Raw genomic sequence first — 26,684 nt, 5'->3', positions numbered from 1 at the left:
CGTCCAGATCTTTATCATGTTTTAAAAAAAACCCCCCAAAACACCTTCCCCTCCTCTTCACACTTCATGGTTTGGGTAGCTATAGTTCCTTTAACATCCTAGCATAATCTCACTTCTATTTCGTTTGCACACATCTACTGCATTAGCACACTTCTGTTTGTGCTGCATCACATGTAGCAAAAGGAGATTCTTGCAAAACCATTACAGATGGAAGAAATTAGGAATGTCATTCGTAAAACAAGCACTGAGAAAGTGCTGGGGACCAGATTTCTTTTCTGCAGAATGGTATGAGACACATCCAGATCGTTTGACCTCTAAGCTTCTCGGTGTTTATCAAAAGGGCTTTGGATTAGGCACTTTGTCCCTTTCAATGTATGGTGCTTATAGTCCTACTAAATCTAAGCCTGGCCAAGACCGCACCAACTGTGTAAATTATAGATATTGAAATACCTTGGGTTGCAAACACTTTGGGTTACAAACTCCACTATGCTAACCCGGAAGTACTACCTCGGGTTACAAACTTTGCCCCAGGATGAGAACGAAAATCGCACACCGGTGGCGCACTGGTAGTGGGAGGCCCCATTAGCGAAAGCACGCCTCAGGTTAACAATGGTTTCGCGTTAAGAACATGGGAGTACCCAGGGGGGGCAGGGGGCAACTGCCCCTCCCTAAAAGCAAAAAAGAAATTAAATGGTTATCGGCAGCCTAAAAGGGAAAAAAAAGCTCTTCTCCTGAAAAAAAGCTCAACGACTGGTCTTTCTCCCCCTCCCAAAATCTCAATAACAATTGAGCTCTTGCCCTCTTGCCGAGGCACAGTTGGCCACTGTGTGTGTGTGTGTGTGTGTGTGTGTGTTGCGCCAGCTATTTCCCCCTCCCTCATGCCGACAAAGAGCTGGCGTGCCTATCAGAGACCAGATCCTAGCCTGCACCCTGCTTGGTCAAATGGGGATGCAGGCTGAGACTTGGGCAGTGTTAGGGGTAAATCCGAGAGCTGGCCATGGTCTTAGCCTGGGTTCTCATCCTTCCTCGTCTGCCTGCTTTTTGTATCCACGCTACATCGTGCTGGCAAGAAAGGAACAGTTTCAGAATTTGCCGGGATTCATCGTTGCAAGGGAACTTGGGAAACTGAGTTCCCTTGCATGGTTCCTTTGCGAGGACTGAGGATCCTGGGAAACTGAGTTTTTCAGCCATTTAGGGCTTTCTGTTTTGGGGGGAAAATGTTTTCTGTTTTTTGAAGCTGTTTTTGTTTTTGAACTTGAACGACCATGGCTCCCCCCCCCCATTTTTGATCCTGGGTACGCCCCTGGTTGTCTTTGTCCATGGAGTTTTCTTGGCAGGGATACTGGAGTGGCTTGCCAGTACCTTCTCCAGGTGGATCACATTTAGTCTAAACTCTCCGCTATGACCTGTCCATCTTGGGTGGCCCTGCATGGCATAGCTCATAGCTTCCCTGAGTTATTCAAGCCCCTTCGCCGCGACAAGGCAGTGATCCATGAAGGATTGGGAAAGGAGTACAACAAGGCTGTATATTGTCTCCCTGCTTATTTAACTTATATGCAGAATTCATCATGCGAAAGGCTGGACTGGATGAATCCCAAGCCGGAATTAAGATTGCCGGAAGAAATATCAACAACCTCAGATATGCTGATGACACAACCTTGATGGCAGAAAGTGAGGAGGAATTAAAGAACCTTTTAATGAGGGTGAAAGAGGAGAGCGCAAAACATGGTCTGAAGCTCAACATCAAAAAAACTAAGATCATGGCCACTGGTCCCATCACCTCCTGGCAAATAGAAGGGGAAGAAATGGAGGCAGTGAGAGATTTCACTTTCTTGGGCTCCATGATCACTGCAGATGGTGACAGCAGTCAGGAAATTAAAAGACACCCGCTTCTTGGGAGGAAAGCAATGACATACCTAGACAGCATCTTCAAAAGCAGAGACATCACCTTGCCGACAAAGGTCCGTATAATTAAAGCTATGGTTTTTCCAGTAGTGATGTATGGAAGTGAGAGCTGGACCATAAAGAAGGCTGATTGCCGAAGAATTGATGCTTTTCAATTATGGTGCTGGAGGAGACTCTTGAGAGTCCCATGGACTGCAAAAAGATCAAACTTATCCATCCTTAAAGAAATCAGCCCTGAGTGCCCACTGGAAGGACAGATCCTGAAGTTGAGGCTCCAGTACTTTGGCCACCTCATGAGAAGAGAAGACTCCCTAGAAAAGACCCTGATGTTGGGAAAGATGGAGGGCACAAGGAGAAGGGGACAACAGAGGATGAGATGGTTGGACAGTGTTCTCGAAGCTACTAACATGAGTCTGACCAAACTGCGGGAGGCAGTGAAGGATAGGCGTGCCTGGCGTGCTCTGGTCCATGGGGTCATGAAGAGTCGGACACGACTGAACGACTGAACAACAACAACAACAACAACAACAACAACAACAAAGTATGTGGCAGCTTGCTGTGTCCCATAAAACTCAAACATACTACAGATTACATCAAAAGAAGAAAATGAAGTTCCAAGGAGCACAAGCTACAATAATAAGATAACAGAGTTTAGAAGAAGGATTCTTAACTGTCACAATTTTTACGCCTCTTTTATATGGGCTGGCTTTCAGCCAGCCAGGAATACAAGTGATCCAAAACTAATCTAAAGAACAAAATCAGCAATCCCGTCCCCCTGCCCTGGATGAAAATCTACAGAACAGATCATGACAATCCTCAAATGGCATTGCTGTATGATAGCCAATGAAACAACTTTAAAAATTGGCCAGCTCTTTGTGAGTAGATTTTCTCTTGATCAAGATAAACACCACATAATCTGCTGGCTCCTTTGGTAGCTCAGGGAACTCTAAGGAAGCTCCCCAATGAGCTTTGTATCCAACAAAGTGACTGGAAGGACAGATCCTGAAGTTGAGGCTCCAATACTTTGGCCATCTCATGAGAAGAAAAGACTCCCTAGAAAAGACCCTGATGTTGGGAAAGATGGCGGGCACAAGGAGAAGGAGACGACAGAGGATGAGATGGTTGGACAGTGTTCTCGAAGCGACTGGCATGAGTTTGGCCAAACTGCAGGAGGCAGTGGAGGATAGGCGTGCCTGGCGTGCTCTGGTCCATGGGGTCACAAAGAGTCGGACACGACTGAACAACAACAATAACAACAACAACGCCCCTGGTTAAGAATCGACCTCTGGAACGAATTAAGTTCATAACCTGAGGTATCACTGTACTAGCTGTGATTTTGGCTAGTAGAGCTCAGGCAGTAACACACAGGGATCAAGTGGGTTTTATTTAGCATAGTCAGGCACTGATCACCTAACACTGGTAACTGATCTGGTAGCCTTAAACAATAACAGAAAGGATACAGCTGCACCTATTTCCTTAGATGTTGAAAAAACATTTGACAAAGTATATTAGGAGGTTATGTTTATTGCTTTGGGAAAAGGTGGATTTCCTCAAGAATTTATGAAGTTCTCATGGACTGGATGGATGTGGGGAGGAATGAGCTAGGGAACCCCCAAGGGAGGAAGGCTCAGAGCCTGGGGGTGGGATGACAATGAGAGGAAGAAGACTGGGAGGAGGAGGTGTCGGAAGCTGAAAATGTATCAGGGCTTAATGAGCAGGGGGAGTCTGTGGCAGAGGCAGAAGCTGAAGCAGGAGAGGAGGGAGGCCACAAAGCAGAGATGAGTCTGGCTGGGGGAAAGACTCCCTCCCCCCATCTCCCAGAACCAGGAGAGCCATGAAGAGAGCAGAGGAGAAGTTAGTTTCACACAGGCACAATCTCAGAATGCTTGGGGAGAAGTCTCTTGGAGAGGAGGGGACTTGGGCATCTGTGAGGAGGCAGGGACCTTCAGTCTCAGCAACTGTTTCATGGGGACAAGATCTGCTGGAGATGCGTTGTTGTGCTCACTAGGCCTGACACTCCTCTGTAGATCCTGTTTTTGTTAATAAAGAATTAACTTCAACCTGCTTGGTGTGATTTATGGCTGGCTCGCTCCTGTCAGATTATAACTTTGTACCTCTATCCTAAATTGCAAATTAGGACAAATGGGATTCTTTGGTATCTCTTTGGTCTGGAGAGAAATATAAGGTGGGGGCTGTTCTCTGTCTCCATAGATGTTTGGAGCCATTGTCATGTGCAGTCAGACAGAATAGAGAGGTGTATGATTTTGTTTAGAAATTAGAATTTAAAATTAGCTTTGTATGTGGATTTATTATTTATTAGTAGACTTGGAACATCCATATCGGAATTAATCAAAATATTTAATCATGTTGATAGAATTTCAGGGTATACAATTAATTTGTCAAAATCTAAATTAGTGCCAGTGGGCAATTTTAGATCACCTGCGTTGTACACTAATGTTGTAACATATCTAGGCATTTTAGTTCCGCTAGATATTTCTCAAATGATTAAAATGATTTTTAACCAGATGTTTAAGGAGATTAGTAGTGATTTGGAAATATGTGCACTACTTAAATTTAGTATTTGGGATAAGGTTAATACACTGGACTACAGTTCCCAGCGTCCCCTCCTTGGGGCCTCTCCTCTCAGAAATGGTGGGAGACTTTCCTACCTTTCTCTTCCTCTAATCCCCTCTGCCTCCTGGCCACCTTTGCTCAGCAGACCAAGAGTTGCTGGTGCTGCCATTGGTCCAACTCGAGGGGTGGTTGGGCAACCGAGGAGGCACTAGGCAGGCAGCGGTGGCAGACCTCCGCTCCACCTGGAAGTGGTCCAAGGCCCCTTGGTTGGAGAAGTGCTGATCCAGAGGACTTAGGGAACCTTAAGCAGAAGGTGGAATGATGCCACAAGAGGGCGGCCAAGAAACATCGTCATGGACTCTGTTATGGGCTACCTGTTTTCGTTTGAAGGTAGCTGGAGAAGCGAAGGAAAATTAAGATATAGGAGTTCAATGACCAGTAATTGGCTCTGGTTTCTTTTCAGGCACTAAAAAAGGCAGATCAATTATCACAGTTGCTTTTGTAACATTCCAGCACACTGATATGGATCAGAAAATTGCTATGCGCACACACAAATCCCAGTAAACATGATAAGAAATGGAGCTGTTTGGTGATAACAGTAAGTAAGGTTGGATTGATAAGAAAGGCACATAAAGCTCAAAGGAATCTTTAGCTCACTGCTCCACTAAGCATTTAATTGCTTTCACCAACCCTCTCTCTCTCTCTCTCTATAAATGCTAGTGATTTATACTGAATACAGTTAGCTTTTAGGTTAGGACAGTTAGCAGATAGGTAGAATATTTGTTCCTGGGGTTATGAGATATTCTGAGATCGATTTCACACATCTTTTCTCCGTGAGGCGGTCTACAGTATCTGTCTGACTTGTTCTAGTTACAGGTAGGTAGCCGTGTTGGTCTGCCGTAGTCGAAACAAATTTTTTTAAAAAAAAATTCCTTCCAGTAGCACCTTAGAGACCAACTAGGTTTTTTTATTGGTATGAGCTTTCGTGTGCATGCACACTTCTTCAGACTTGTGGTTGCTGCGTGTGTAGAAATTAAGAGGCTTGATCAGGTTGTAGAATCATGGAATTAAAGAGTTGGAAGGGACTCCAAGGGTCATCTAGTGCAAGCCCCTGCAATGCTGGAATCTCAGCTAAAGGTCTCACAAAAGATATGCCTAGCAATGGCTAAATGTAAAGGTAAAGGGACCCCTGACCATTAGGTCCAGTCGCGGACGACACTGGGGTTGCGGCGCTCATCTCGCTTTAATGGCTGAGGGAGCCGGCGTTTGTCCACAGACAGTTTTTCCGGGTCATGTGGCCAGCATGACTAAGCCGATTCTGACAAACCAGAGCAACGCATGGAAACGCCGTTTACCTTCCTGCCGGAGTGGTACCTATTTATCTACTTGCACTTGACATGCTTTCGAACTGCTAGGTTGGCAGAAGCTGGGACCGAGCAACGGGAGCTCGTCCCATCATGGGGATTCAAACCGCCAACCTCCTGTTTGGCAAGCCCTAGGATCTGTGGTTTAGACCACAGCGCCACCCACGTCATGGCTACTAGCCATGGGAAGGATGTTCTACCTCCACTGCTAGATGCAGCAGGCCTCTGAATACCCCACGGAGGCTGGCCAAAGACACTCTGCCTCCAGCCAGCCCTCATCTGCCTGGCCTTGCAGAACTTGGCAGGGAGGAGGAGGAGAGGGCAAAACTAGAGTCGGTTGGCTCTGCTTGCCATAGGCTCTGGCGCCACCTTCTGTTGGGGTCCCAGCTTGCTGCCCGACCAGTCCCAGAGGGCACCAGCCACCACTGTGAGCTCCAGTTGCTGGGAATCGCAAGCGGGGAGAAAGTCAGTCTATTGCGCTCAGGTTCTTCGTTGTGTTCAAGAGGCTCACTTACTTGCTGTGCCTGTGAAGAACTTATATTGTTGATGTATCATGTTGAGTATATAGTATTATGAACTGAAGAAGCTGTAGCGAAACCTGATTAACATCCGGAATACAGGTCTTCTGATCCATTCCGCCAAGGGATGGTGAGGAGGTGCCTGTCTGAGACCCCCACCACGAATGACCCCTGCTGCCTCTACATATGGCTATGTGATGAAGCCTTTCTTGCCACCGTTCCCACTTACATGACTTTGCGCATCCAGTTGAGAACTATCTGCCGCACTTTTTGCGTATTTGCACTGCGCTATGAGACTATTATTATATACATTATTGGCAGTGACTGTTGTGTTGGCAGCCTGGATGATGAAGCAAGGGGCTGTGGACTTCTGTTTTGATATTTCTATCTGTAAGAAAAATAACTGCCCTTTTATCTCTTCCTCCTCAGCACTCTGAAAGCTTCATTTGAAATCCTAAAGCAACGTAAGTATAGTAGGAAACTCCTCTCACTGCCCTTTTCCACTTGGAGAGTAATTTGTGGAAGGGCAAAACATCTCAGGTTTACTCAGGGGAAGAGGCCGGCCAGTCTGCAGGTTAACAGAGCAGGTTTTACACATCTCCCACCAGAAAGAAGTTTACTTTCACTGCACATGGGTGTTTTTATCCCTTTGATTGCAGTATTAGTTTATGTTAACTGTTTTTATTGCAGCTCATATGTTAATGGATTGTTTTGTGGGGGGTCAGTCTGGATGGGGCCCTGGGGACCCTCCCAAACCTGGGATCCTGTATCTGAGAAAGCAGCAGCTTGCCAAACCAGTTCCTTTGTTAAGGTGATGACTTGGGCTGGTTAAAGTTAAAGTCCACAATTTAGCATATCCCTAAGAAGTTGTGCTGTGTCTTTCCCCCAGGCCCCTACCTTGGTTGGCAGGTAGAACAATGGACATAATTGTGGGTGGGGACACAGAGAAGCATGTCTTGCCTTATGCTGAGCCTGTGCTGGACTTGGGGGGCTCCCCTGGAACCCTAATGAGGAAGTAAGATTTTTCAGGGTGTTAACGCTGCAAGCCCCTCCATCCTACGCCCAGGTGGGGTATGTGTTTAAACAAAACCACATAGCCTAAAGACACTGCAGTGTCCCTTGACCCTCTTTCTAAGGAACCTGAAACCTGAAAAAGAGCTTGGAATCCCTAGAGTCTCTCACCACTTGGAGTGTAACAACACACACTACAATTCGCTCAGCAGCGAGAATCTCCAGCCGCAAAGCACTTTCCTAGGCTTGGTTTCTCCTGAAAGAGGTTCCCTGGTGCTTTGTATGTGCTTAGTTACAAATACTTGTGCTTCAAGCTGACCTGTTTACAGATCATCCATCCTGATTCATTTGTGGGGTGATAGGAGGACAATGGCAGCTTTTTAATGAGCATTCACCCCGATTTGTCTGTAGGGAGGTTAGAGAGTGCTGTTGAAGGAAGTATGATTTCACCCTTTCCTGTATTTCCTCATCACTTTTGTTACTGCAAAAAAACTGAATCTGTTTTGGGGAAGAGGGTTTGTTGCGCAAGACCTCTCAATCCACACTAATTGTGTGACTTTTCCAAGATGTGATAGTGGCAGGTTGAAAGTGCCCCACCAGGCACCAGTTTTGAAGTGTGTTTGTGCAGCCTGCTCACTTTTAAAAACTTTACTGACTGGGAATAAAGGATGCTGTCAGTTTGTATGCAAAGACCAGCAATGCTGAGCAGACACACCAACAGTGAGCATCCTCATGCTTGCTAGGGACAGTTGCACTGTAACTGTGAAGGAAAGGTCACCTTCAAAGGTGGGATTGCTCAGCTCCTGTGTAGAAGATTCATCTGGACAAACTCTGCATTCTGATTTTCTGCAGAAATTGAAAGTATTGGGAACTCTCACATCCAGCTGGCCATAATGATGAAGGAGGAACTGAAGGGCCTGGAAGAATTCAGAGAAAGGCAGAAGGAGCAGAGGAGAAAGGTGAGGCAGAAAATAAATGGTCACACCAGGAGGAGTGAAGAGTTGGGTCCCCAACTAGATAGCAAAGGCATAGAGCAGCAGAAAAGACGTTGATGGATTATATTATTGATTATGAAGATGTTTATATCACCATCATTAATAATGAAAATGAATATTAATCATAAATAATATGAATGGTGATAATTACCATAACCATAATGTAGTGGTTAAGAGCGGTTGACTCATAATCTGGTGAACTGGGTTCACTTCCCTGCTCGTCCACATGCAGCTGCTGGGTGAATTTGGGCTAGTCATACTTCTCTGAAGTCTCTCAGCCCCACTCACCCCACAGAGTGTTTGTTGATCAGGGAGGAAGGGAAAGGAGAATGTGAGCCACTTTGAGACTCCATATGGTAGCGATAAAGCAGGATATCAAATCCAAACTCTTCTTCTTCTTCTTAGTTGATTAACTGCATTTCAGTTGATTAAGTCTGCATTATTCTTCAAGTGGGAAAAGGACAATAGTTCTAAAGAGAGAGAATTTTTCTTTGTTTTCAGAGGATGCATCCAGGCATCTCAGGCAGACCTTGTCATTAAAGAAGCCTTCCCCGTTCCCTTCTCTCCAGAATCATTTGTCTCAGAGAACAGAAACTCGAATCAATTGTGGAGCAAGAGAGTTAGCTGCTGTCTGTTTGATGCAGCCAGGCCCAGCTGGGTGGGGTGGCCTTATTTTTCTCCAAGCAAAAGAGACAGGAGCACTTTTCTTGTCCAGCCAGCATGGCTAGTGGCCAGAGGTGCAACCAAGTTTGAAAGGCCAGGTTCCCTATTCCTGCCTGAGATTCATTCTGAGGACCGAGGATGAACGTGGCAGCACAGAGGAAGACGCTGGAGGGCCTCTTTTGAGTCACCTCACAGAATCTCAAGTCTGCTTGGGAAATAGCAAAGGATCTCTTTCTCCTTTGGCTACTCTGTTTTCCACTGACGTCTCAATTAACTTGAAAATATACGTGAGACTTAAGGGACAGATGCATAATTGAAAGGGGCAAAGGCACTAGAAATCTCATTTGTTCCTCTTGCTCATCTATTTTATACGCATCTGTGTATTATTTAAAAGGCTAAACCAGCCCGGGCAATGTAGAAATATATATTTAAAACAAAACAAGAACCCTGCAGGGCCTGATGCACCTAAAATTGTTGCTGCTCAATCCCAGTGAAAGCAGTTTGTCTCTTGTGCTTTCAGTCAGACTGAGAGCCAAACTTCACATGACAGGCACTGCTGTGATTCTTGGAAGGGCAGATCCACCCCATACGTTTGAAGACCTTCAGCATTTACATTTAAAGCATGTGACTTCACCCAAAGAATCCTGGGAACTGTAGTTTAAGGATGCTGGGAATTGTAGCTCTTTCTTCCAAATGAAAAATCTGAAGGAGGCTGTAATCAGAAGTAGAGAAAACAGGCAGAACAGTTTGGCCTCCCCCCTTCCTGTTTCCCTTTGGTTGCTTGCATTCCTCTCTAAGCTGCTTTTCTCATTCAGAAGGAAGAGATATGGAGTTCTCCCCATCTCATTTATTCCTGCAGGTGGAAAAACAGTGATTTGGGACTAGGTGGGGAAATTTTGGCAGAACTGCAGGGAGGGAAATGGTTAAACAATCGCCTCCCCCAACAGTCCGTGCCTTCCAATTCCAGCTTTCTTTGGCTATTTTTCATTTTAAAAGAAAACTTTAGGGAGAAGAAAGAAAGAAAGAATCTGTCCATCGTGTGCACTTTGACCTTCCATGAAGCCTAACTTGCATCAGATATTGAGGGACTTCTTTTCAAAGATGTGCTGCCATTTCTCCAGTTTGTGAATTCCAGGCTGCAGAATAGAGTACGAAGGGACTTAACTTTGCCCAATGACTTAGGGACAGCATCCCTGTCTGCCAAAAGAAGTAGGGATGTAAATGGTTCTCTGAATTATTGATGTTTGAGAGACATTAATATATTGGATGTGATTGACAGACAGGCTGTAGCCTAACTTTCTGCTTTTCCTGAATGGAGGTGTTAAGTGCCGCTGGAGGGAGGGAGGGCTTTCTGAGGATGTTGCAGTATTGGCTCTACTGACAAACAGGCAGCCAGAGCACAGGGAGAAAGAAGCGCTGTGTCGGGTCAGATCCCCAAAGGGAGACGAGACACCTTCAAGGCTTCCTCCCTAATGTTTACTTTGTATGCTTTGGTTTTTTACTTGTTTGGTGGTGGGTCGGGTGTTGCCTGCTTTTTTTTTTACCTGTGTTCTGTTTTGAGGTGTGCATAGGTGTTTTCTGCTGTTTGAGGTGTTGTTTCAAGGTTCACCAGTCACCTGGAATTGTGTGAATGCAGCAAGAATGCACCTGATGTGCGTTTAACTTGCACTATTTCAGCTCTGCACAGTTGAAGGCAGGTTCGTTGAAATCACACAAATTTAATCCAAACAAGGCAGAGAGCTTAAAATTGGGTTGCCCAATTTCAAAAAGTGAAACTCCAAAGTTTTTTTTTATGTGGGGGGGGAGGGGGAGAGACATAGTTGTCGAGCTATTTTTAAGGAATTTTGCCAAAATATAGACTTCCAACATGGGTTGCATACGTCTGGATTTTCCTGGGCATTTCAGCAATTTCTGCCCCAAATCCCAGTTCTGTCCAGGAAGTTCCAGGCGTAGGGCAGCCCTAGCTTAAAAGCTCCTGTGCTGGGGGGTGAGCAGGGGGTCAAGAGTTGTAAATCTTCTGTGTTTCCTGCAGTATGAAAGTACAATGGAGCGAGTGCACAAGAACAAGCTCTCGATGTACAAGAAGACCATGGAGGTAAGAAATGAGTTTAAAGAGCACACATATTTCCCCACAGGCTAAATAATTGCTTTAATCCAGCTGAGGATGGGGCCACGTTACCATGTGGGTCTCCTCTGAGTGAGAGAGTTGCCCTCCAAACATGGGATTGTGGGATTCCCAGAGGCACTTGGTTGGCCACCACGGGAAAGAGGAGGCTGAACTAGATAGGCCCTTGGCAGTGGCAGACTTTAAAATTCCAGTGGTGCCCTGAGTGAGCCCAGAATTGGGCACCCCACCTTCTCCTTCCATTCTGCTCAGTGCACTTCTGCATTATAGTTGTGTTGCCCTGTTGATGCCCAGTGCAGAGATTCCGGTCACCCTGCCCAAAATCCACCTTTGCCCTTGGTATGATCCATTGAGGTGCGTAGATTTTTATGATGCTACTCAGAGTAGACCCTTTGAAGTTAATAGACAGGACTAACTTAGGCTCTGCTCTAAGTAGCACTTGGACCACATTCAGCCCATGCATTCAAAGCACTATTATACCCCTTGAAAGAGGTCTAGCTTCTCGCAAAGAATTCTGGGAGCTGTATTTGTTCAGTGTGCTGAGCATTCTTTGGAGATCCCTATTCCCCTTCCAGGACTTCCGTTCCCAGAGTTCCCTGTGAAGAGCGATTGACTGTTAGACTGCACTATGAATTATAGCTCTGTGAGGGCAATAGGGGTCTCCCTACAACTCTTAGCTCTCTTAACAAACTACACTTCTCATAATCCTTTTGGGGGAAGCCCAGGGGCGGTGGGGGCGGTCTGCCCTGGGTGTCTTTGCTGAAGGGGGTGACATTTGGCAGTCACGGGCGGGCAGTAGACCAAATGTCCACCATTGGTGACTCGCTCCGCCCCCGGCCACAGGGCGCACGCGCCATTCCATGCACCTGAGCGGCTATCCTGCCCCTGGGAGGGCACCCTCCGTGCCCTGCCCCCCTCGGGAGCACACCCGCCCTGGGCAGCGTGGGCATATGCTCTGCCACCGGGGAAGCCATGACTAAAGTGGTATCATAGTGAATCCTAGAATCACAGAGTTGGAAGGGATCCCAAGGGTCATCTGATCCAATCCCCGCAATGCAGGCTTTTAATGTGAATGTCCATAGGAATTAACGAGCCCAAGTTCGTCAGTGAGTCCATTCCGAGTAGGACTAGCCTAGGACGCCACCCTAGAATGGCCTTCAGCTTCTGGGGATTCCCTGCTGTTGTGGCGCCAGCTCCCTCCCTCCCTCTCCCCTCCAATCTAATTTTTTATTCATTTTATTTATTGAATTTATACTGCCGTATACCCATTGCTCTCAAGGGGGTTCACAGCACACCAATGGTATTGATATCTTTGTCTGCAGTCAAAGAAGTCTTATGAGCAGAAGTGCAAAGACACTGATGAGGCTGAACAGACCTTGGAGAGGATAAGTGCCGTGGGCAACCCAAAGCAAACAGAAAAGGTACCCTAAAATCTCAGTGGTCTTTCAAGGGAGGAGCTGGCGGTTGGGCCTGCTTCTCGCTGTGGTGGTCTCCCTGGTTCCTGGGTTGTCCCATTTGACTTAGCTGATGAAATATTCCTACACAGTGGGAAAACTAGGGTGTCCTTTCTCCCTTAGCTAGAGGTGGAGGAGAAATTTGGTTTGGTCTGTATTTTAATGAAACACAGTTATCCTCCAAAATTCACAGTTCCCAAGGATTGCTTTGTTAGAGAAACTTGTGTGCGTGGTCAACAGGAAAATGACCCATTTGTATTTATCTGGTACCCTTTTATTGAATTCACTAACACAAAAAGAATAATAGATCTGTTCCTGTTCAGTGCAGATCGGGTAGGCTATTTTAGTCGGTTGGTTTGTATGCTAAAGATGGTATGATATATTTATTTCTTATATGGGCTGGCTTTTGATAGTGTTGTATATTGTGCTGATGGGGAGAATTTTGGTAACTACTGAGGGTGGCTGGGTGGGGTCTGGAGGTGATTTGAGCTGTAACTCTGATATATGTATTCTGTATGTGTTGCATATTGTTATAGATTTGGGGGACCCCTCCAAACCCTAGAAATTAATAAATGGCAGGATTTGGGTTATTTGGGATGTGAAGGGAGAAATGGCAGCTGCAGAGGAATTCCTGGGCCAGCCTCGGCCAAATGGGCAGGGATGTCCAGCGACCGAGATGGAGGAGGGGTCTCTCAATGGCCGGGAGCCAGGAGGGCTCTGCTCTGTCTCCACAGTTGGAGGCGGCAATGCTAGTTTCTGGAAACCGCAGGAGCGGAGCGGATTGCTCTTGCGCTTGAGTCCTGCTTGCAGGTTTTCCATCTAGGTATTTGGTTGGACATTGTGAGAACAGGACTAGAGAGGCCATTTTGGCTTGATCCCACTGTCCCTTCTTGTGTTGGCAAGGAGATCCAGTATTTACAACGATTAGCACCCCTTCTCTTTCTTCTGCAGAGCCATGACAGTCTTCTCTTTTTATATTTCAGAGTCAGAGCAAAGCAAAGCAGTGCAAAGAGGCAGCAACTGAAGCAGGTACTGTTTTGAATATCCAGAAAACCTTCCGTAGGTCACATGTGCCCCACACTGCTGGGGCAGGCACAGGTCCTGGCAACGCAGCCACCCAGGAGGGTCTTCCTGTTCTTTTAAGTCTTGGGTATTTTGTCCTAGAGGATTCCTAATCATGGGATGGGGCTACACAAAGAGAGACTTGTACCTCATTGGTGAACACCTCTCATTTGTTTTTCTGCTGCTGCTGCAGAAAGAGTGTACAAGCAGAACATAGAATTGTTGGATCAGGCCCGGACTGCCTGGGAGCAGGAGCATATCAGCACTTGCGAGGTAAGATGTTTGCATTTGGAAAGCACTTTATATCCACGGCTCAATATGAGCCGTAGCTTTCGCGGTCCACTGATGCCTATGCATTCTCAGTGTTGACATGTGGGACTTCTGCATGCCATGTTGGAATGGGGAGCAGGGGCGGGTCCGTGTTTTGCAAAGCCCTTCCGTGGGGGCCCTTAGCTGTGGCTCCCCTCCTGAGTGTGGCCCCTTGCCAAATGCCCAAGCTGCCGCCCTTTGACAGAGAACACCATGGAGCCAACGGAGCCCTCCTTTGTCCTTCATGGATATAGGCCTTCCAGCTCCAGGAATGCGACCGAATCACCATTCTCCGGAATTCCCTGTGGGTCCATTGCAACCAGCTCTCCATGCAGTGCGTGAAGGATGATGAGGTAAGGGAAATGCACACCAGCGGTGGTGTAGTGGTTAGAATGTCAGCCTAGGACCTGGGAGGCCAGGGTTCGAATCCCCCCCCCTTTGCCATGAAGCTCTCGTCAGATGTGACTCTTGGGCCAGCGACTTGGGCCAGCTCGCAGCTTAACTGTCAGGGTCGAGTCAGATGAGGAGGAGTGGTGGCAAGTCCCCCCCTGACAAGCCAGCACCCACAGAGGAATCTGAGGAATTCGTACCTGCAGAAGACTGGTGGCGGCATTCCTCAGAAGAGGAGGAATCCGACAGGGAGGAGGAGGAAAGACCAGAGCTAGAGGAAGAAGTGGAGCCAGAAGCAGGTCCCAGTCAGGAGGGGAATCAGCCGATCCCCTCTCCTCCTCCCTTCTCAGCTGTAGAACGCCGAGCTGAGAAGTGAAGGCGGCAATTAGAGACAGCTGGAGCTCATAAGAAGCATGGGAGTGAACCGGCTTCTTAGGAAGGCTGGCTGACCCACTCGGGAGCGTCTGCAACTGCTGTGCTGAGCGCGTGGTTGCTTTTGCTCGCCCTGTTCCTGTGTTCCTGGCTTGTTCCTGACTTGGACTGTTTCTGACTTCGACTTCTCCTGACCCCAGTACTGATACCTGACTTCGGCCGGCTTCTGACCTGGACTCTTTGACCTTGGCTTATCTCACTCTGACTGCTGCGCTTCAGCACGCCAACTTGTTGGTGCCCTAACATTAACCTACCTTACAGGGTTGTGGCTGTGAAGATTCAATGGTGGGGGAGGAGGGCTATCTACCACCACCTTGAGCTCCTTGGAGGAAAGGTGGGATAGAAATGAAATAAATAAAACTGAGGCTAAAGTGGAAGGGAATCCCAGAAAATCAGAGGAGATCCAAGGGGTTCCTAGTAACCATTAAACAACAAAATGGCCCAGAGCACTGAGGAAGAGCGCAACACTTTCAACTGCAGCTTAACTCCTAAAAAACATGTTTTTGTTCTGTTTATTTATGAAGCATCTGAAGGTGCTCGGCAACCTTACCAAAATTATGGCTGCAACAGGCTCTGCCCAGTCTTAGAATCTTAGCCTCGGAAAAATCCATTTTCAAGGAAGGAACTAAGCTGACTGGTGTCAAAGGAGGCAAAACTTTTTGGTTCATAAAATGTGCTGAGCCAACCCACTTCTTCCCTTTCTCGGTCTGCCAGCTGTATGAGGAGGTCCGAGTGAGCCTGGAGAACTGCAACATAGACTCGGATATGAATCACTTCGTTCAGAATAAGATGACTGGGATGGAACCACCAGGTAACCCAGCTGAGGGTTTTTATTTAGCGTTTTTGGTTGTCTAATGGTCACCTCTGAACTCCAGAAAGGAGGGGTGGAAATAAGGATGACTGGAAGGCCCTTCCGAGGCAGCTAGTCCAACCCCCGGCTGCTGCTGCTGCTGCTGCTGCTGCAGGAGACTTGCTTGCAGGTGGTGACCACCCAGCCTCTGCTTATAAGCAGCGTTCAAAATTCACTAGGCGCATGTGGCACCTGGCTGTAATCCACTTGCGACCAAGTGAAGATGCCCGGGTGCTAGAATGTCGCCTCCACCATCTGGAGGTGCATCCCTGGGGCTTTCACACACCAAGACCACAGCCTGTAAAATTATATCCATTATATTTTATCTACGCAATCAGAATGAATTTCAGGAACCAAAAAGTTGTATTGAAAAATATGACTTTCGAGCCGTTGGGGGGTGGGGGGGGGATGGCAACTAGGCATTCCATTTTGGTGACTGTAACTTTGCTTAAGGAGCCATTTGACACCGAGCTTATAGATCGGAATTTCTAACACTGCTTACAAGCCTCTAAAGAGAGTCCACCATCTTTCCTAAGTAGCCTGTTCCACTCTTGAATGGCCCACACGGCCAGGAAGTTCCCATACTTAGCCAAGATCCCTTTTTGTGGAATTTGAACGTGTTTTGTTTGGATTACACATTCTGCTGCAGCAGGAATGGGGAACTTCCTATCTGGCCCTTGGGACTTTTCCAAGCCCCCCCCCCCCGACCCACCTTGTGCCCTTTTCAAAGGGGGGTGTCTGGAAGACCCTTTGCTTCCCATTCCACTCCCTAGCCACCACCAGTAGGATTGTGCTGCCAGACCATTAGAAACGTGCCGTTCTTGACATATTGTGAAAGGTTTTAAATGTGAGCTGCAGAGGAGACCTTGGCAATGACCATGCGGTAGTGGGGGGGGGGGGGAGAGAGAGAGAGAGAGGGAGAGATGGTGCAATGATGCTGAGCTGTTTTTCCCCATGCCTTCCACCCCTTCCCCAATGCAGCTGCCATTGGCTACGAAAACTATTACGACAGAGTCGTGGCGGCTAAGACCTGCAGCAGCCCAGTCCCGACATGCGGGATGATGAAGAGGTAAAGCAGGCCCATTGGGGCAACTTGAATACAGGGGACTGTCCCAAGAGACTTTGGGAAAGCTTTCTCTGCACAGGTGTAGAGTCATGTATTGGGGGGGGGGGCTGCCTTGGGGAATATGCCATCACCAGGCTCCCCTCTGTGAGTTAGGACATCTCTGCTATCTTTAAAAAATAAAATAAAATTGAATAGCAAAATAATGTGAGATTGACACACAGAGCTTTTGTTCAAGTCAAAAGAAAAATAAAAAGTCAGGAGGGAATAAAACAGATACAATTATTATATTATTAAAATTGGGTATGAAAACACAGCAGTTTAAGAGACAGAAGACAGTGAGGAGGGTCTTGTCTGTTTACAAATGCTGCCAAATAAAATCCTATTTCTTTTTGTAAATTGCATTGAGGTTCTTCTGCAATCAAAGCGTATATAAATTTTATTAAATAAATAATAAAGGGAAGGAGTTGGGAAGGAGTTTGCCACCCACCCACGCGGCTGCATTGCCATATGTGTAATAAATAACCCCCAAACAGAAGTGGGAGCAGAGGGATCGGCCTCATCCCTGGCTGCAGGGGAAGTTCCTCTGAAATACCAATGCACATAACTCTCTTGAACCAGTGATCTCGGGTGTCGCATGAGATGTCTCTCCAGGCCTGAGTGATGACACTGTGCCATCCTAATGGCTGGCCATGCACTGGGCCCAATCCACCCAGCAGGAAAGGGCAAGGGGACTGGCTTTTGCCACTGCTTGCACACTTGGGAAGGTCAGGTGTCCAGGCAGCAAGGGTGAGGCGGGGGCAAGAGTTAGCCTGTGGGATTCATTGCCCCTTCAAGCACTGCATTCTGGCTTCGAGAAGCATTGATGTTTTTCATGGAGGATGGGGCTGCCCATTGATACTAACCAGGATGGCAACATGGAGCCACCATGTTCAGCGGCAGTCTACCCCTGCACAGCAGCCTGTTGCCCTTTTGTCCTGCTTCTGGGCTTCCCAGAGGCATCTGGTGAAGCAGGCAGGCCTTGGGTCTGATCTAGCAGGGCTCCTCTCACGTTCCTAAGAGGGGAGCATGGCCAGGAGGCTATGGAAGTCTGCTGTGGGGGCCCTGATGGGGTCTGGGCGCTGGCAGGTGCCCACTGAGGGTGACCCTCAACGGTGGCCATGAGTGCAGGAGCCATGATAAATAAGAGAGGAGGGGGCAAGGGTTAGCACTGGGTGGCTGACGGGGGTTTGGCAAGGCTCTTGCTCTGAAGCTCATCCTGGGTTCTGATGGCTCCACAGATTCTCCGGATTGCTCCACGGAAACAATCGAAACACCTCTGACAGTATTATTCCCACAGCTCCACCAGCTGGTATGTTTGTTCAACTGATGTTCTTTTTAGGAAGTGAGCCCACATCACATTTTTAAAGGGCCATTGGGACCTTCTCAGGATTAAACAAAATCCACCCCCTTCACTCTTTTGGGCATCGCTGTGTTAATCTGTTTAAAGGGATTCAAAGCTTGCAATGGATGGGTGTTTTTTCCCATTCCCCCAAGAGCGCTTGATGGAGAAAGGGGGAGCCCAGCAGGGGAGGGGGGGTCTGCTTGCTGTTCATCTCCCGTCATGCTCTGCTTGCCTCTGTGTAAGATGGGGGGGCAGGGGAGAGGGAGAGGAACAGTGGCACCAGGCGATCTGTTTTTGCCCAAGCAATCAATGGCATCAGCAAAAGCATCACACAGAGCCCATCATCAGCTGGTGGTTGGGGCTTGGGCGCTTTGTGCACAGAGCTATGCAGTCCCTGGAGAGCAGCTGATGATTGCCCCTGGCAAAACCTGGCGCCCCTTTGCAGCTGTGCCTGCAGAGGCCCTTGGGTCCCCCTGCGTGGGACAGTGGGCGTGGCTTGGTCAAACCGTGTTTGTGGGGCACATGGGGAGGCCTGGTGCACAGAGCGCAGTTATTGCAGCTATGCTGTCAGGACTCTGTCTTGCAAAGGAAGTGAAATCTCAAGTCATACCAGCCCCAGAGGAAGCAGGAGCAGGCAGAAAGATTACCTGAGTACTTTGGGTTTGCCACAGAACGAAGAGGCATTTTGCAAAGCTGCCTGCCTCCCTCCCTCCCTCCTGCTGCTGCTGCTCACTGCAGTGTGGTGGTGGTGGTGATGATGATAAATAAACTTTGTGTTTAGTTAATAAGATTTCTACACACTTGAATGTAAAAGAAACCCCTCAACGATAAAAAAATTACAACATACCAAAGTTAACATGCATATTAAAATTACCTCAACTTTCTAAGCATCTGTGTGGGCTTGTCTAAGCAAGAATGTTTTTAGCAGGTGCCGAAATGAATGAGTCCAGTGAAGGCGCCTGCTTGATTTCAATAGGCATGGAGTTCCAAAGTTGAGGTGCTGCCACACTTAGGGCCTCCCCTTCCAAGTTACCCCCACTCAGGCATCCTTCGAGCCCTCCATGCTCTGAGACCTCCCCCAATATCAGCTGCTGTGAACATGGATATTGGTGGAATGCCCTCCCTGCGGAGGGGGATCTCTCTCGCCCACGTCTGGAGGAATTTCAAGACACTTCTGTTCACACTGGCTTTAATGGCTGAAATATAGTTATTGGCGACCATGAAAAAAGTAGCTGTGTGATTCATTGTTTTTGTTTTACAATTTTTGTAGAGTGTTTGCTGCCCTTTGGGAGGATAGAAATAAAATAAATGATCTCTAATAGTTATCCACCCCGGAGAATTAATCTGATTTGGTGTTGCTAGTTTGTTCTGTATAATTTTATGATGTTTTAATGATTTTATTGTACACTGCCATGACAGTCTTTTAATGAGCTGGTGGTTAATAAATACTCATGATAAACAATACCCCCCCCCCTAAAAAAAAAAAAACCCAGCCTTTGAGGTTTCAAAACAGCACAGGTACTTGAAAACAATTGCTGAGGCCAAAATATTTTCTTTGTGCTATGAATGCATCATGGCATTAATGTGGTTATTAAGGTTAAATCTAGACAGACGGCTCCAATTGCATCTGCTGAGGCTGCCGCCTTGGAATGTACTCTCCTTTCTGCGCACATGCGCAGGATCCTTTGCCTCTCAAAGCAGTTAACCCCTTTGTTCCCACAGCTGAGAAAGCAGATGGCGTTTATGCAGCAATTCACGTGGCCCAAGAAGAGGAGTTTTCTACATCCGAGGACTACAGAGTCCTCTATGATTACACAGCCCAGGTAAGCACCAAATCCCTCTAGGTGCAGAGTCTGCTTAAACAAAATCAAACACAAACTCCAGGCGGTAAATGTGGTTTTATTGTTATTGGCTGCAGAGCCGTCTTAAGGGGATCTGCCGCCCTGGCGCGGCTATCCCTCCGGCGCCCCCGCCATGCCGCCTCTCCGCCGCCTCCCTCCCGCGCTTGCCGCCCCTTGGGAGGGGGGTGGGCGAGCGGGGGGTGAGGGGCGTGGCGCTGGAGCGGCGCGGGGCTCTGCGCGCCCTTCCAGCGCTTCCGGGATGGGAGGCGAGGGCGGCCGGCTCTGGACGGCGCGGCGCTGCTGGGCAGCTCGCGCTGCATTGGGCGGGCGGCCGGCTGCGCGCGGGACCGCGAGCCGGCCGCCCTCGCCTCCCAGAGCCCCAGCTGGAGTGCTGGAAGGTCGCGCAAAGCCCCGCGCCGCTCCAGCTGGGGCTCTGGGAGGCGAGGGCGGGCGGCTTACAGCCCGCCCGCCGGTGCGCGAGTGCCCGCCTGCCCGTGGGGGCGGGGGCGGGTTGGGGAGGAGGAGCCCGGTATGCCGGCGGGCTCGCGGGGGCGCCCCTGGGGCGCCCAGCGCCCTGGCGCACCGCGCCACCGGCTTCTATGGATGAGACGGCTCTGATTGGCTGATTGATTGAATGAATTGCCTTTAAGTGGAGGCCATGCACAGCTGACATGCTCCCTCACAGGCCACTTTCGTGATCCCAAAAACAAGGATAAAAACCCTTAAACACAAAGCCACAAAGCAGTTCCAATTAAACAGTCCCAAGAAATGGGAGCTGCACAGAGAGCGCTTCCCCTGATCTCTCTGCATGTAGTAGTAGTAATTTTATTATTTATACCCTGCCCATCTGGCTGGGTTTCCCAAGCCACTCTGGGCGGCTTACAGCACATAAAAATTTGTAAAACATTAGACATTAACAATTTCCTGATACAGGGTTGTCTTTAGATGTCTTCTAAAAGTCAGATAGTTGTTTATCTCCTTGACATCTGGTGGGAGGGATTCCACAGGGCGGGTGCCACTACCGAAAAGGCCCTCTGCCTGGTTCCCTGTAACTTCACATCTCACAGGGAGGGAACAACCAGAAGGCCCTCAGAGCTGGACCTCAGTATCTGGGCTGAACAACACCTTCAGGTATACTGGGCCAAGGCCATTTAGGGCTTTCAAGGGCAACAACAACACTTGGAATTGTGCTCAGAAATGTACCAGGAGCCAATGTAGGCCCTGAAGAAAAATCAGCGACAGCAGACATCAGCTGAAGCCCAGGAGCACAGCAGGACTACCTCTAGAACACTTACTCTACACTCCAAGGCAAAGAGCTGGCAGGTAGGATTTCCTAAAGCCCCACTGCTATCAGAGCTGGTTCCTGGGCAAAGTGACAAGCCCCTGCCCTCATAGGGTTGCACTATTAGACTTGGCTGGGAGCAGGGCTGTTGGGTCCTGCTGTCCTCCACTATGCTGCAGATGGTCTTCATGTTGGGAAGTTGAATGGCAGCTCCATCAGCTGCTAGAGCTCCAGGGTAAGGCAACACTTTGTGGGTGCCAAAGTCACAAGTCAGCAATGAGCTCCGTCTGGATGCCTGGTACCCATAGCAGCTTTGGCTGCTGTGCATGTTCACAATTTGATTTGGGTATGATAACCAGATTATAGAGTTTAGCATACATTAACAAAATGAAGGCCATCACCTGGTTAAAGAAACGTGTTGCTCTATCAACTAAGCTATAACTAATTGGTCAGTCAGTCACTTAATTTTGCTTAAGGTTATGCTTGTTACTAAAACTAGCATTCTGAAAAAGGGGGAAGGGGCTGGAGGGGCTCCTTGGCCCTTTATGGCATGCGGGGCTGGGGTGGCCTTCAAGGCTACAGGCTGATTGGAGGGCGAGGTAAAGAGACCTGGAGGGCCACAAACTCTTCCCAGGCAACACTCCACTTCCCAGCCACTAGCTCTGCTTCAAACCCAGAATGTTTTTGCCTGGCATGAATGTGTCCTTGATATCTGATAACCTACCTTGCTTGTCTGTTTGTGTGTGTGTGTTCATGTGTGCAGAAGCCTGCCTAATGTGCAAAGGAAAACTTTAGTCATGTTACTCCACTCACCAGAGCACCTGTAGCAGCGTCTGGGTGGGACTGGGCAGCTCCACTCCCAACTACAGGTGTGGGAAAAGCATGTACCAACAGCAGCAAAAGGCTGTCTCCACCTGTAGAACTAGGGAGTTGGGCAGAAGGGATTTGGCCTAGCCTTCTAACTGGGATGGTGATGGAGAAGCCTGGGACCTTCCAGCTACTGCTGGAGCAAACCTCTATTCAGTCCTCCATCTGTTCTCTTTTTCTAGAATGAGGATGAACTGGATATCCAAGCAGGTGATGTTATCTCCATCATCGAAGTAGGCGATGATGGCTGGTGGACTGCAGAACAGAACGGAAAGCAAGGATTTGTGCCTGGGTCTTATCTGGAAAAACTTTGATGAGAGGAGCAACCTGGAGCATTTTGATTTTCCCTTCTCCGACCCCCCCCCCTCTAGAAATGCCTTTTAAAAATACATCTTTGTGAATGTCATTAAGTGAAGAGCTATGGGTCTACACTTAAATTTAACAGAGATTGCTGCCTAGTGTCCCATGTTGCTAAAAACAGAACAGCACAACTACAAGATACATCCTTATCTACTTTAGCAGAATTTGGTAACTTGTAGTCTTCCTGCTGTTGCTGAACTGCAACTCTTTGTCATCCCTGATGATTGTTTGGGTCTGATGGGAGTTCGGAGTGGTGCAGGTTAGCAACCACAGGTTTATGATTTCTAAGATGATGGCCCCATAAGGGATCCACAGAGGACCTCTCTAGAAGACCCTTTTGTTGCAACGCAGCCCAACTGGGCAGCAACACAACCGTTTCAAGTGCCGCTTTGGAGGTACGGTATGTCTTGGTGCAGGTGTCGTTCCTTTTCTCTCCAATGGACGGAACTCAAAGCACATAGATCAAACCAGCCATTTCCTGGCTCTGCAGCTGGCCCCTGGAAATGAAGGTGGGGGAGCTGTCATTGGAGCTGCACTCAGCGATCATTCAAATTCTCAGCTGCCTGGGATCAAAAGCTCCTTTGGAAGGGGATGAAATGCACTTGCAGTTGTTCCACTGGGGTGCCAACACTAGCTTCTGCCACAACTAGAGTTTAGGGTTCCAACAGCTGAGAATTTGAATACAATGGTACCTTGGTTTTCGAACGTAATCTGTTCTGGAAGACCTTTCGAGTTCTGAAACGTTCGAAAACTGAAAACTCAACAGTCGACAGCTAGGCCTCAGGATCTTGCACTCAGCGGAAGCCGTGTGGCATGTTCCACTTCCGAGGCGTGTTCAAAAACCAAAGCATCTACTTCCGGGTTTACGATGTTCAAAAACCAAAATGTTTGTCAACGGAGATGTTCAAAAACCGAGGTACCACTGTACAAGTGGCAAGCAGCAAGTGGAAGGCCTGAGAAATACTCCTGTGATCTGTTCCGGGGACCCCTCTTGCAATGACACACCAGACCGTTTCTTTCATTAGAAAGAAACCCATCCTGTAAATTCTTTCAACTTGCTGATCCCTTCAGGCGTCCTAAGGCTACTGGCGTCCCCATCTCCCAATGGAAGCCAACTGAAATGAGAGGCAGCAACTATGTATGTCTCATGAAGTCTACTATGAAGTCTCATGCCCTCCACAAACTTGCTCACGGGTTGGACAGACTGAGCAAGGGCCTTTTTGAGCCCCTTCTGAGCCATCCACACCAAATTATGCCAGCATTTATTTGCCGGCCAGTTGCACCGCATGCAGGAGCTACACGAAGCGAGAGCACAGAAACAAGTCACCTGGGAACTCAATCCCCCTTTGCTCTGGAGGCAGAGGGAGGCGGGGGAGCATCTCCTGTGCTTTGGGGTTGACGCTGAAGGTATAGAAAAGAAGCAGGTGCCTTTAATAAATGAAAAAGGAAGGAGACAAGAATGGTCTTGTAACCTCAGGCTTGTGTGAGATGGCAAGTGATGTGAATACTGAGTTATTTAATATATGATTTAGACAAAAAAGTCATTGGATTTTCCTTGTTTCATTGATGAAAGTTATGTTACAAGTAAAACATTAACAATTCATCAGTGATGTTATATTTTTAATAATGTAGTCTAAAGTATTTAATTGCAGACATCATTTAACAGCATATTCAGAAGTTTAAAAATAATAAAAAATGGATTGGAATGAGCAGAATGGTGTAATTTTCTGTTAAGCTCTCTTAGCTTGTCATTTTACAGACTGAGTTTGGACAAGTCTTTTTGCTGTTCCAAGACCACCTAATACTACCATAGCTGCCTAATTTCCCATTGCTAAATTACCACACCACAACATCCATTTCATGCAAACCATGTATCATGTGTCTTTCAGCTACATTTATCTCTTGTCCATCTGAAGATAGCTGCACAATGCCAAGTGCTCAGATCAGAGGAACAGAAATGTTAGGAGTAACAGGGGCTTCCTTCTCCCTAACGCTGTCTTCAGATTAATGTGTGGAGCAGCACCTTAACAGTGGCAGGCCCCACAGCTGAAACCGTAACCCTCTGGCCAGAGAAAACACAGTTCTGTGGGCACCTTTAAGCCTAGACAAGTTTATCACGGCATATTCTGTGAACCGCCCCGAGACCCCTGGGTATAGGGCGGTATATAAATTCAATTAATAAAATCATCACCATCATCTGAAGTGGCTAATCTTCAAGATGCCACAAGGCTCTGTTGCTTTTGTTACAACAGACTAACAAAGCTCCATCTCTGAAAACCTTATTCCCAGGACTAGACAAGCGCTCATATACTGAATGATGTTCTTGCCCCACATTCCTTGTCCAGATCACTTCATAACTGCTAGTGGAAGAACACACCTGAAGCACTTTTTGTAGAGATGTTTTGCAGGAAATTCCAATAGACTAAATTTCTTCCTCTTCCCGCAGAATTCCATTAGCAGGGATTATAGAGAACGTTATTAAAATGTTAAGAGTCAGTCTTTCTCCTATTTTCTTCTTCCTCGGGTGAGTCTGCCACTGTCTTCACTTGCAGTTATGGGTAAATCTTTTAAGATACATGCACTTCTTTCAATAGAAAAGGACATGACAATAGGCTTATTTCCTTTGAAATAACATGGGTGTTTATTAGCTGATGAGCTTGGAAAGTAAGGTCTGTCACTGGTGCAGCTTAATCCCTCCTTCAGTCAAAACAAAAGCCTCTGGTGAAAGTTCCTTTGCAGCTGGAGAGCTGGACCCAGAGGAAAGCTGGTTCATTTGGCGCCCTTGTCAGGATTAGTAATTTGATTTGACGGATGGTGTGCAGGGGAGGTGCTGCATGACTAAAGGCTTGTGCTCAGGGTGACTTCAGCCAGTGGCATTCAGGAAGGGAGGATTTGGCTGCAGGGAGCAGAGAGAGGCCAGTGGAGGAGCTGCTTGGGAAAGTGGTGATCTTTCACCCTTCTCCCAGTCAGAAGTGGGATCAGACAATGGGGCTGGGAGATGTGAGAAAAGTGTTGCTTTTGAATAGAAAATGGCAGGTGCCTCAGATCTCGGCACTGCAAGTGACACTAAATGGCCACCGTAGGCTTATGATATTCAGTACTAAGCTGAGCAAGGAGGCAGTGGGGGACAGAGGGGGCAAAATGTGGGATCCAAGCGGCACTCAAGAAAGGGACTACCTTTAATCGATACTGGCTCATAGCTGGCTTCTCCTTGAAACTCACTGCTGTTAGGAGTTCCACATTCCAGATATTGAGACGTATTTCTTAATCTAATAATTTGAATGTGTAAACCCCCAATTGCTACAAGCTCAGGGAGGACAGATTAACCCCAAGTGTTCTGGAGAAAAATAAATCAATTAAGTCATTATCAAAGATCCCTTCGCATCTTCCAATCTGATGATGTGTGCCAGCAATATCCTGCTGCTGTTTATATATAATAAGTTGCAGGGGAATAAACAAATCAGACATTAAAAATGTTAATAGTGGGAGCATTTTGGTCTTGTTGGACATTCAGTAACAGAATTGGAAGTTGCCATGCTTTCACTGAAAAGTATCCAATGTGGGACTCCAGAAAGAAGCCGCTGAATTAGAATTCTTAGGAAGACGCCATCATTATCCGTTCTGGGGCTAAATGGAGTCTGGTAGGGACTAGAACAGTTCTTCTTGTTTTGCCTATTCATTTAAGAGCTGGAAGTGGGTCACTACCCCTGCAATCTTCTGCCCTTTCCAGTTGACTCTGTTTATTTGCCTGTAGCTCCTGGCCTGACTTTGCAATAGCAACCCCCATGCTCTACACCTGTCTAAAAAGAGAGAGGCACCTGCCAATCGGAGGTAACACTTCAGACTGAAGTAGGCTCTGGCTACCATAATATTTGGACTGAAAAAATGTGGAAAGGTGAAGAGCACACAGCAAATAGTTTGCTGTAGCCAGATAGACTGTTGTGCTGAACATCCCAAAAAGCACCACCAGTCCCGTTACAAATGCTTAATTATGGTTATACATCAGAGGAGGAGGAGTTTCTTTCTGTCTATCCACAGCCGCGTTCCCTCGGGGGAACCTGTCCAGGGGCCACACAGTGGTGGAGGAGGCGGCTGAAGGAAGCACTGGGTGGGTGGGAGGGTGGGCCAGAGCACAAAGCAGAGCAGCCCACCCCGCTTCTCCAAAGGCTGTAGGGGGAGGGAGGTTTGAGCTGGCAGGATCCAGGGGGCTTTTAATATTATCCCAACAGGTACAA

The 26,684-nt window shown here is 47.7% G+C and overlaps 1 protein-coding gene across 1 annotated transcript in view; it reads left to right on the top strand.

Moving 5' to 3' along the window:
* The window catches only part of PSTPIP1 (proline-serine-threonine phosphatase interacting protein 1), a 46,600-nt gene extending 23,760 nt beyond the window's left edge, over positions 1–22,840 (top strand). The window contains exons 4-15 of the mRNA XM_033160943.1: positions 6,791–6,825; positions 8,225–8,331; positions 11,063–11,125; positions 12,478–12,576; positions 13,593–13,638; positions 13,865–13,944; positions 14,235–14,333; positions 15,517–15,613; positions 16,634–16,721; positions 17,996–18,066; positions 19,822–19,922; positions 22,272–22,840. Coding sequence (XP_033016834.1) covers positions 6,791–6,825; positions 8,225–8,331; positions 11,063–11,125; positions 12,478–12,576; positions 13,593–13,638; positions 13,865–13,944; positions 14,235–14,333; positions 15,517–15,613; positions 16,634–16,721; positions 17,996–18,066; positions 19,822–19,922; positions 22,272–22,403 — 1,018 coding nt within the window. The 3' untranslated portion in view covers positions 22,404–22,840. The remainder of the gene's footprint in view (positions 1–6,790; positions 6,826–8,224; positions 8,332–11,062; positions 11,126–12,477; positions 12,577–13,592; positions 13,639–13,864; positions 13,945–14,234; positions 14,334–15,516; positions 15,614–16,633; positions 16,722–17,995; positions 18,067–19,821; positions 19,923–22,271) is intronic.
* The last annotated feature ends 3,844 nt before the right edge of the window (positions 22,841–26,684 follow it).

Source organism: Lacerta agilis, chromosome 9 (genome assembly GCF_009819535.1).
Source record: "Lacerta agilis isolate rLacAgi1 chromosome 9, rLacAgi1.pri, whole genome shotgun sequence".
NCBI lineage: Eukaryota > Metazoa > Chordata > Lepidosauria > Squamata > Lacertidae > Lacerta > Lacerta agilis.
This window is presented reverse-complemented; position numbering and strand designations above follow the sequence as displayed.